This window comes from Capra hircus, chromosome 19 (assembly GCF_001704415.2).
Source record: "Capra hircus breed San Clemente chromosome 19, ASM170441v1, whole genome shotgun sequence".
Classification (NCBI taxonomy): Eukaryota; Metazoa; Chordata; class Mammalia; order Artiodactyla; family Bovidae; genus Capra; species Capra hircus.
Window position 1 is genome coordinate 13,256,048 of NC_030826.1, and position 12,090 is coordinate 13,268,137.

At 42.0% G+C, this 12,090-nt stretch overlaps 1 protein-coding gene across 7 annotated transcripts in view; it reads right to left on the reverse strand.

Moving 5' to 3' along the window:
* Nucleotides 1–12,090, reverse strand: part of ACACA (acetyl-CoA carboxylase alpha) — a 287,918-nt gene that overhangs the window by 192,071 nt on the left and 83,757 nt on the right. For 5 of the 7 annotated variants that reach the window (XM_018064168.1, XM_018064170.1, XM_018064174.1 and 2 more), the window contains 2 exons: nucleotides 3,603–3,735; nucleotides 1,546–1,684 (listed from right to left, as the gene is read on the reverse strand). In XM_018064168.1, the coding sequence (XP_017919657.1) occupies nucleotides 1,546–1,684; nucleotides 3,603–3,735 (272 nt within the window). Of the gene's footprint in view, nucleotides 1–1,545; nucleotides 1,685–3,602; nucleotides 3,736–7,834; nucleotides 8,406–9,937; nucleotides 9,958–12,090 lie in introns of those variants that run through there. The other 2 variants (XM_018064173.1, XM_018064172.1) reach the window with 2 other exon arrangements.

Genomic DNA, 12,090 nt, shown 5'->3' on the forward strand with positions numbered 1-12,090 from the left:
ACGCTTTTAAGGATGAAAAACAAGACCATCCTTGACAAATACTAGATCACGTCTAGATCTCGTCAGATAGATAAGCCATCTGCAGTTTCCAGATAACCCCTGTGTCACATTTTCAAATATTTGCATATATGTTCTTTCTGCCTCTAATACCCTTGTCTTCCCCCTAACTGCTTCACTAACTCTTACTCATTCTTGGGTAGACATAACCACTTTCAGAAAGCTCTCTTAACTCTGTTAACTCCTCTTAACTCTTAACCCAAGAGCAGGGACCAGAGTTAAGATGTCTCATCTCTGTGTTCTCATAGCACCCTGTACATATTCCTATAGCACTTACCTCATTGCATTGAAATTATTCATTTCCTAGAGCAAGATCACAGCTTATTAAACTGTGGGTCTCCATGCTCACTGAGTGAATGAATACATGAATTAATAGGAGTACCAAATAGAAATAAGGAAAAAGAAATCATGCAAGGTAGCTTACATTTATTACAGACAATTTCTTCGTTACAACCATCCAGTGAAACAGACAGGACTATCCTTGTACAGATACAAGACTGCAGCTCAAAGATGTTGAAGGATCAATCTAAATGAATAACATCTGCTTTCCAATCAACTGGTGCCTTCTCTTTTTCTAAAGGTAATATAATAACCCTTACTGCCTTAGGAATAGTCTTAATATCATTATCTCCATACAGAGAGTACATATAAAGACCAAAATGAGTTTTAAAAGACAACTCTTTAAAGACACAGGTTTGATCCCTGGTTCAGGAAGATACCACATGACACGGAGTGACTAAGTCCACGCGCCACTAAATTCAGGTACGCTAGAGACCAAGAACTGCAACTACGGAGCCTACGCACCCTAGAGCCCGTGCTCTGCAACAAGAGAAGCCGCTGCAATGAGAAGCCCACACACCACAACTGCAGTGGCCCCTGCTTGCCACAACTAAGGAGAAGCCCACGCAGCAATGAAGACCCCGTGCAGCCGAAGATAAATAAGCAAACAAATAAAATTGTTATTCTTTTAAGTATGAAGCCGAAGTACTAGCTACCATCTTTCAGCTATACCAACAGTCTACAATAACCTACCTCTCTCAGATGGAGGGTCATCTAAGCAGAGAGAATATGCAGAAGAGCCTACAGAGAAAAACTTACCTGGGTCCTAAGAGGTCTCTATCCCCAGGAGGAGGGGGAAAAAGAATCTTAACACTGAAATTCTCTAAAATTCAATGCAGTTCATAAGGGAAATGGCACTTCCTTCCACGCCTTTCTACTTACACATGCTATAAGAATGTGACTTAGCAAATGACACTGAAAGCCCAAATCAACACTTTGGTTAAATTAACACCTATTTTTACTTAGAAACAAGAGTTTATGTTGAGGCCACACAGAGTACAATCCTGGTCTATGCCTATTATTGACACTTTTTAAAAGACAAGTCCTTGGGTTTGGGAATCCCCCAAGTTAACATCCTCTTCCTTAAAGGTTGCGTCATTCAATATTTTATGTCTGAGGATGAGGCTTTCTTAATGTTTACTAACTTACCCGCATTGGCTTTCAGGTCTTCAGGTGTGACCATGACAACAAATCGGATCGCACGCTCATTTCGAAACATCTCATAAGACCACCGGCGGATGGATCTCATGCATTTCACAGCTGCAATGCCATTGTTGGCAATGAGAACCTGGGAGAGTTGGGGGATGGGAATTGCAAAGAAAAGTGGAAAAGGCAGGCAAAGGTGGAGGAAAAAACAAGAAGACATTTTTGTAAATCTTTCTCTGAAAAGCCAGAGTTTCAACTAGGAATCTGCATAGCTGGTCTAGGCAAGTAAGAACCAACGCCTGCATGGTCAAGGGATATTTTAAGATGTTAGCAAAGCAAATACTTCAATGCTGTTGTTGTTTAGTCGCTAAGTTGTGTACGACTCTTACGACCCCATGGAATGTAGCCCACAAGGTTCCACTGTCCATGGGATTTCCCACGCAAGAAATATTGGAGTGAGCTGCCATCTCCTTCCCCAGGGGATCTTCCCTGTCCAGGGATCAAACCTGGGTCTCCTGCACTGCAGTGGATTCTTTACCACTGAGTCACCTGGAAAGCCCAAAATATGTGCCAGCTAAAACGTACTCCTTTCTTAGTTCATTTCCTGAAGGGAAAAATCAGTTACTCAAATCTTATAAGTTGAAAGAGACTCACAGACTTAGAGAACAAACTTATGGTTGCCGGCGGAGGGGAGGGATAGTTAGGGAATTTGGGATGGACATGGACACACTGCCATATTTTAAATGGATAATCAACAAGGACCTACTGCACAGCACAAGGACCTCTGCTCAATGTTATGTGGCAGCCTGGAAGGAAGGGGAGCTTGAGGAAGAATGGATACATGTCTAAGCATGGCGGAGTCCCTTCCCTGTTCACCTAAAACTATCACAACATGGTTAATTGGCTACATCCCAAACACAAAATAAAAAGTGTAAAAAAATAAAGAAGGCTACTTAAAAAAAGAAAAAATCTTGTGAGTCTGTGAATTATTCTACCATTCATACTCGCAGGGAAGAGAAGAAACACACTTCAGGGGGAAGATGGATATCAAATAAGGCTAGGGGAAGTTTTTTAAACAGTGTAGTGTCACGCACTATTCTCTGCTGTAATGAAATAAGGCACAGGGCCCTGAACATGTATAAGAACCCCTACACCGACTATCACCTCGCTCCAGAATTCAGACTCCAAATCCCTTAGAACTGTAGAGAAACTGCCCCGGAAAGAATGGTCACAGGAAAAAGAGTACAGGGTCAGTGATCCTGAGACTTCTCTGGTAAACAAACCTTTCACCTCCTCACATGCAATCATGACCCTCAGGATCACAGAGGTGAGGAGACACGTAATCTCAGGATCACAGAGGTGAGGAGACACGTAATCTATCCTCACTGGAAGACTAACGGAAGTATGCCACTAAAGCAATACTTTCAGGAGTGGGAATACAGGTCCCCAGCCTTTAAACTTTTAATCAGTGTAAGCTATTGCAACCAAGTCAATCTCTCAGCTCTTACACGATGTGGACAAAAGTGACTCAGATTTGCTCACATTTCAAAATACTTATAATCACTTTAAGTATTTCATGTGGTATATACCCTCTACATATCTCAAATTTCTGGTGGGATCCATAAGTTACAGTGTATCAAAGTTGTTTACGCCTTCTGTTCTGAAACTCTCTCCACTCCTTCAGCTCTAAATCCCAATTCAATGACACTGACCTCCCCATCACCACCCCACAAGCTAATCAATTTCTCATATCCTCTCGTATCAGTGTAGCCCACCTCTAGGAAAACCTTGAAATCTTTCTAAAAGCAACTTATGGGCACTGCTTCAACTTCTTACTGAGTCACGATTAAATTATCAGTGGTAAATACACATTTCAGAAAATAGTGAAATGATTTAATCATCTAACTTAATTATTTAATAAAGCTAGGGAGGCAGAAAGGATAGTCTGCACACTCTCAGAAAGTCAAGCCACATGCCAGTTTCAAGCAAATCTAGACTACAAATCGAGGCATTAAACCTCATGGGCTTTTGAAAAAATAATTGAGCAGGTGGTAACTTACCTTCTCAATCACTTTATTCCCACCAAAACGAGTAACAAATTCTGCTGGCGAGGCTACAGTGAAATCTCGCTGTGAGTCTATTTTCTTTCGGTCTCGACCTTGCTTGACTAGGTGCAAACCAGACATGCTGGATCTGTAAAAACAGAGAAATCACCAAAGTCTAGAGATGAGATTTCTTCACATCATCTGTCTCCCCTGGAGACCTGCTTTTCACTGCCCAGGCTTGAAAGTGTACTTCCTACTGCAACTGCATGCTGGCAGACCACGCAGTTTTTAAATAGAAGAGAGAAAAAGAAAATGATCGCTGTTTGCGAAAATTCCAGGGGGGGAGTAAAGAAGTGCTCCTGAAGAATAAAAGGCAGTATTAAGGTTTACCAACAGACGCCATCACAGAGAGAGGCAAAGAATAGACTAAAATGAGATGGCATGCTGCTGCTGCTGCTAACTCGCTTCAGTCGTGTCCAACTCTGTGCGACCCCATAGACGGCAGGCCACCAGGCTCCTCTGTCCCTAGGATTAATAATATTAATAGACTCAGAGAGACTGTTAAAACTAAAAAATAAAAAGTTGGCCAGCCTGCTTCTGAACTATGATTCTGACACACAGAGGACCTTCACCTCTGTTACCTCTAGCCTCTGTCTTTCTTACTAGCTATAACTCCACATTTTTAACTGCCTACTAAAGGTTTTAGTTGGGTATTCCATAGATGTTTCAAAATCAACAACTCCAAAAATAATTTATTTATGAGGCAGCATTAAAAAACGAATTTCATTGATCTTAAGATACCACACTTTTTTTTTTAGCTTTTTAAAATCTCTGAAATTGCTACGTATCTTACAACTGATGGTATGCTTTATTTAAGTGGCAGAATTTCTTTTTCTCGTGGTACATACAATAATGGTGCCTCTAACAATTAATGGTGCTTTAAATTATATTGGAGAAGGAAATGGCAACCCACTCCAGTATTCTTGCCTGGAGAATCCCATGGACGGAGGAGCCTGGTAGGCTACAGTCCCCGGGGTTGCAAAGAGTCAGACACGACAGGGCGACTTCACTTTCACTTTCACTTTCTTAAATTATATAGCAGGGGAAACAGCATAAGCCTCCGTTTAAATTCCAGATCTTCACCAAATAACCTTGCTAAGCTTCACTTTTTCTTTGATAAAATATGCATGGTATTGGGACTTCCCTGGTGGTCCAGCGGGTTAAGAATCCACCTGCCAAGGTAGGGGATACAGGTTAGACCCCTGGTCAAGGAACGAAGATCCCACATGCCGCGAGGCAACTAAGCCTACAAGTGGCAACTACCGAGCCTGTACACTGTAGAGTCTATGCTCTGCAACAAGAGAAGCCACTGCAATGAGAAGCCAGAAGAGCCCCTGCTTGCGGCAACTAGAGGAAATCTGCATGCAGCAACAAAGCCCCAGCTCGGTCAAAAATAAACAAGGAGAAAGGAGCTGCACACCATTCGTACACACAGACACACACACACAGTCCCTGGAGATTAGCTTTCAGTGTCTTAGGGAGAAAGAGACGGAGAAGGTATAAACCTAGGATAAATAAAGAACTGTCTAAGAATAAGACAATAAGGGAAGCAAAGTGTTTATCAATAAAATTAAGGTGGTGAAGGGACTGATCATATTGTCTAATCAATAGTTTAGAGAGCAAAGGAATGTTCTGAGGCTCACTTATAATCAAAAAAAAGGGGAAAAAAAACCAGAAATATATATTACTTTTAATGATGGGATCCTTCATATAGCCATAATCAGAACTTAGGCACCGTGCTAAAAACAAGATGATAAAGTGGAAAGATACAGAAGACCTCAAAATCTTTATTTCGCACCTACCTTTTCTCAGGAAGCTTTTACAGAATGTTGTCTTCCAAAAAGATGAAGTAAACCGAGAAAAAGGGAGACAAGGAATGCAAGAAATAGCACAGGAGAAAAAGAAGGGAATTCTCTCAGATGACTGTTAAAACTGGAGGACAGACTGCTCTAGGAAGAACGTCCCCTTGAAAAAATGGACAGATGGCCCACTGTACTTAACCACAGAAAAACAGAATAAAACTCTGTGTGTGTATGGACGTGTATAATAAATATATATATGAATATATGTGTGACCAAGGAAACCAGAATTGAAAGAGATGCATGTACCCCAGTGTTCATCGCAGCACTGTTTACAATACCCAGGACATGGAAGCAACATAGATGTCCATCAGCAGACAAATGGATAAGAAAGCTGTGGTACATATACACAATGGAGTATTACTCAGCCATTAAAAAGAATGGATTTGAATCAGTTCTAATGAGGTGGATGAAACTGGAGCCTATTATACAGCCTATTATAAGTCAGAAAGAAAAGCAGCAATACAGTACACTAACGGATATATATGTAATTTAGAAAGATGTGTAACGATGACCCTGTATGTGAGACAGCAAAAGAGACACAGATGTAAAGAACAGTCTTTTGGACTCTGTGGGAGAAGGCGAGGGTACGATGATTTGAGAGAATAGCACTGAAACATGTATATTATCATATGTGAAACAGATCGCCAGTCCAAGTTTGATGCATGAGACAGGGTGCTCAGGGCTGGTGCACTGGGACGACCCTGAGGGATGGGATGGGGAGGGCGGTGGGAGGGGGGTTCAGGATGGGGAACACATGTACACCCACGGCGGATTCATGTCGATGTATGGCAAAAGTCACTACAATATTGTAAAGTAATTAGCCTCCAATTAAAATAAGTAAATTAATAATAAAATATTAAATAAATATATGTGTGTATTGCTTGTATATGTTTGTTTTATATATGTAACAATATTATATATTTATATTTAGACAAATATAAGTCATTTTATTATATTTATTAAAATATATAAAACATGATAGAAAGTCATATATTACATATAAAACAATGTATAATATGTATATGTAAAATATACCAGTTGCTTTTTACTTATTTGACTCTCAGTGGAAGATACGCTTGCTTCATCCTGCAGCAGGTGGAAGAAGCCAAGTAAAAAGGAACAAAGGATGATTATTTTAAAGACAACCTTTGCCAAATTGGTGTTTTTCATTTGTTTCTATATTTGCCAGCGTCTATTCAATTTTCATTTTTCAAAATAAAAACTCCAGGATGCAAAAAGAAATAAGTACACAAACACACACAGGAGATACTAGAGAGACGTTTAGTGACTGCCACCAAGCAAGTCATTCAGGCCTTCCATGCCGACCCTCTGCCGGAGACGCACAGACCTGCAAGAGGTCTCAAAGAAGGGACTTCCGTGGTGGTCCCGTGGTTAAGAATGCGCCTTCCAGTGACCTGGACGCAGGTCCGGTCCCCGGTTGAGGAACTAAGGTACCACACGCTGTGGAGCATCTAAGCCTGCGTACCGCAACTACTGAGCCCGGGCCCTCCAGAGCCCTGGCGCCACAACTAGAGAGTCTGCATGTCTTGGCTGCTAACATGGCTGCGACTACTGAACCTGCGCGCCACAGCTAGAGTCCATGCTCCAAAAGAGAGATCCCGCGTGCTGCTCCCAAGACCCAACGTGGTCAAATACATAAATTAAAAAGAGAGAGAGAAGTCTTAAGAAGGCCAAGTAGGCCTGATTCACTTCCTCCTCAGGTTGAGTTCTAAGAGCAGGAAGAAGAAAGATTCAAGGCAGGACACCTTGGCACCTGTAACAACTCCAGGCTGGCTGCCCACTCTCACACAATGCCAGGACAACAGCAGAGGGCATCTTTCCTAGCCCTAGAGACATAGTCTAAAAAAGTTTTCTGCAAAACTACCTTTGACAGGATGCTACCTACTATCCAGAGTTGCTATTTTCCTTCAATATAGATGAAAAGACTTCACTCTTGAAAGTCCAGCCAAGCCTAGTGAACACACTTGGCACAGACTGAGTGAGGTCCCTTAACCAGAGAGCAGCTCGCAGCAAGGTCTACACAAGGGTGCTTGCTTTCAATGTAACTACAATGTCACACGTGGTCTCGGATACCTTTGGTTCAAATTCTGAGTATAAAATAAAGGTTCAGAAATTCAGGAGCAAACATGAAACAAACATGAGATTTTTAATTCATTTCCTTACGGAAAAAAAAAAAAAGTTTCCTACAGACCAACAAAAAAAATCATCAAATCAGACTGCCCATAAATTCCAGGGCTTAGCTGTCAACACCTTTACTGCTTTTAAAAGGCATATATTGCCTAGATAGGGCCCTCTAACACTTACCTTTGAAGCATGTAATATCTCATCTCCTTACTCTCCTCCGCAGAACCCTCCATATCAAGATGGCAAAGGAATAGAGGTTTTTCTCTTCAGCTGTCGGCCTTGTAAACACAAGCTGGAGTTCGTCCTCCTGCTGCAGGTGCTTAAAACCCAGGAGGACAAAAGATCCTGTGCCTTCTGCCTACTTCTTGGCCCTGCTTCAGTCAGAGTAGAGTATTCCTCATGGCCTCAAACCACAGGCTTTTTGTCTACTCTGTCCCCAATCTCCATACTTCCCCTCCTGTTTGCACCTCCCCCCCATTACAATGGGCTCCCACACAGCATCAGCTGATTTCCCAAGGGGACAGAGAGGAGAGGGGGAGAAATATAAAAGCGGGTGTAACTCTAAAGTAGATCTCAGCAGCTTCTGCCTTAGCTGCAGCAAAAGTGCTTTAACAACGGTCACTTTCTTCTGACGGTCACTAGAGAGAGGCTCCGCAGCCTCTCCAGGCTGCCAGGGACACGTGACAGGGAAGGCTCAGGGCAAAAAGAGAAGGCCAAGCTTACGAGGACAGCTATGCCCAGAAAATAATGGGGTCAGGAAATCCAGAGGGAGGAGGAAAGAACAGGTGATTTCTGAGACCCAATCACAACAAGACTGAATTTCAGACTCCAAGATTGGGGGAGAGCAGGTCAAGAGGGAAAGCAAGTCGGTCGGAAGGACGAGACACGCCACCACTGAGGAACTTGGAATAAAGTGGGAGTCACAACTCTAATTTTTAGGCCAGAGTTGTGGTGTACACACACACACACCTTTTTAAAAAACAACAAAAATCTATGATTTTATTCACTAAAATTTGAGAATAAGACTGGAGCTGGCACCAACAGGGTAACAGAGAGAATGTGGATAAAAATCACAGAAACGTAAAGGGGCCCAGACAAGCATTTTAGACACAGAAGTCTAACCCAGCGTTTAAGCAGGGAAGAAAAATCCTGCCTAAAAAGCCACTGGGACATATCTATTGTTATGCTCATGCCACAGAAGGACAAATCAACTTAAATAAAGAAATGGTGACTGAAAGGGAAATGGTATCCTGTTTTAGCTTTTAATTAGGTAGATGCTGAAAATATTGCTCCCTTGTCATGGCAGAAAAGATCATGATTTCCTGAGCCAAGTCCTCAGGAATGGTATTAATTCACCAGTCGCATCTAACCTGATTCAGGCACCACAGAAAAATTCCTTCTCACAGAAATGTTGAATACAAATGGTTAACTCTTATCTGATGCAACTATGCTGAGAATCTATTAACATTCCACGAAAACCCTTCAAAACAGAAGTACACAAATGACCTGGAACACAGATAAAAATCAAATAGAAGATAAATTATTAAGACAAACCTTGATGTTAGGACATTCGGGTGACCCAAGGTGAAAAGACTCAATCAGGCCACTCGCTCAATATGACCATTAGTCATAATGCAAAAAAAAAAAACAAAACAAAGGAAGTCCTGGATTGGTTTCTGGACTCTGCATCACTCCTTTTGCACTGTGCTAACGTCTGATAAAGTCAGTAAAGTTTACTTTTTCCTTTAAAGAAGCAGATGCAGAGGAATCCTCCTATCTTGATCTCTCTTCAGGATAACAAGTCTCGAAAAACGGAGCACTGAAGCCTTTGGTTCAGAACAATTACAGTGACCACAGGTGTAGAAGCAGCTTAATTTTTACACACATCTAAGGGTCTCCAGATACAGGCACTTTCCAGAAGAGAATCACTCTCTGCCTTTGTTATGTTAAGTTCAACATTCAAAAAGCAAAGCATGGCATATAGGAAAAAGGCAGGCTATTTTGCTCTTGATTATATAAAAAAAATATACTGAAGAGGCACTCTCGGGAATCAAGCTTGTGCCTCCCTTCACCAAAAGGATCTTTCTAAAACAACCAAACGCTAACACGGCACACCCAGCTCCAAAACAAAGCTAGTGTTTCTCATCTTTTACGGATGCTGCCCACCATCTTCCTGTAATGTGAGAACACAAGAAATAAAAGGCCACATTTCGTTCCTCCAAATTCAAGGCACCCTCATTTTTAATCTAACATGAAAAGAGAGTGTCCGAAGTAGACACATACCTGGCACCAAATCCAACTAGAAGCCCACACTGACCCCAGCATTGAAACATGCCAAGCACCAAGGATGACGTAGCAGTTTATCCGGCAGACAGTGATGCATTTAGCTGGCTCCGTTGCAAGGCAGTCTGAGTTATACTGCAGCACGCGCTGGGAGACAGTGTTTTTACACTGGGGCTTTCCCAAGCAAAGAAATCTTAGATTAGGGATGTACCTCTTTGGAAAATCAGTCTGCTGTTAGGGACTTCCCTCCTGTTCCAGGGGATGAGATTCTACGCTCCCAAGCTGGGGGGGGTGGGGGGTGGGGTAGGGGGTAGCTGGGTTTGATCCCTGGTCAGGGAACTAGGAAATGGCAACCCACTCCGGTATTCTCGCCTGGGAAATTCCATTGACAGAGGAGCCTGATGGGCTACAGTCCAGGTGGTCAAAAAGAATCTGACACGATTGAGTGCACACACACACACACACACACACGGTACTAGATCTCTCACACACACACACACACGGTACTAGATCACACACACAGACATACACACACACAGACACACACACACACACACGGTACTAGATCTCACACACCACAGCTAAGAGTTTGCATGCTGCAACCAAAGAGCCTGGCAATGAAGATGGAAGACCACACATACCACAACTAAAATGGCAAAGCCAGATAAATGAATATTGAAAAAAAAAAAAAAGAAGAGGATCAACTGGCCATATATATTAAAAAGTTTAGCTGTGGAACTTTCCTGGTGCTCTAGTGGTTAAGCATCCACCTTGCAAGGCAGAGGACTCAGGGTTGATCCCTGGTTAGGGAACTAAGATCCACATGCCACAAAGCAACTAAGCTCACACGCTGCCACTACTGAGCCCGCACTCCAGAGCCCCTGTGCCACAACTAGAGAGTCCAAGTATCACAACCACTGAAACCCATGTGCTCTGGAGCCCACATGCTGCGACGAGAGAATCCGTAAGCCATAATGAAAGATCCCGCATGACGCAACAAAGATCCTGTGTGTGACAACTAAGGCCCAATGCAGCCAAATAAATAAATAAAATAAAAGGTTCAGCTGTGGACGCGAAGTGTTTCACTCATCTATATGCCTCCCCCTGTAGCAATGCCACAAAGGCTTGATAACTACGGCTTTGCAGTAGGTTTTTGAAATCAGGTAGTATAAGTCTTCCAATTTTTGCTCTCCTTTTCCATAACTGTTTTGTCTATTCCAGGTCCTTTGGGTTTCCATGTAAATTCTAAGACAAATTTGTCGAAGTCTAAAAAGAAAAAAAGAGCCTGCTGGAATTTTGCCCGAACTGTGAGTTTATAGATCAGTTTAGGGGAAAATCATCACTTTGACAACACTGAGTTTTCCAATCCCCAAACATGAATTGCCTCTTCATTTACAGGCAGACCTCAGAGATACTGAGAATTTGGTTCCAGACCACCACAATAAAGTGAATACTGCAATAAAGAGAGTCACAATAATTTTTTGGTTTCCCGGTGCATAGAAAAACTATGTTTACTCTATACTGTAGTCATTAAGTGTGCAATAATGGTATCATGTCCACAGGAAAAAATGTACATACCTTAATTTTTAAAAAATGTATTGCTAAAAATTGCTAACCATCATCTGATAATGCAGGGTTGCCACAAACCTTCACATTGTAAAATGCAATTATCTATGTAGCACAATAAAATGAGCGCCATCTTAAAAAGGTATGTGTATATTCAGACTTCAACTGGGCTTCCCAGGTGGCTCAGGGGTAAAGAATTCACCTGCCAAGCAGGAGACATAGGTTCAGTCCCTGGGTCGGGAAGATCCCCTGGAGAGAGAAGGAAATGGCAACTCACTCCAGTATTCTCGCCTGGGAAATCCCATGGACAGAGGAGCCTAGTGGGCTACGTCCATGGGGTTGAGAAAGAATCGGATATGATTTAGTGACTAAACAGCAGTAGCAGCAGACTTTAATTTCTCTCAGCAATGTAACATAATTTTAATGTACAAGTCTTATGCTTTTTTGTTAAATTTGATTCCTAAGTATTTTATTCTTTTTGATGCCATTCTGAATAAAATTATTTCAGGTTTTTTTTTTGCTTGCTCATTGCTAGCTAGTACATAGATATGCAACTAATTTTTGAATATGGATCTTATACCCATTTA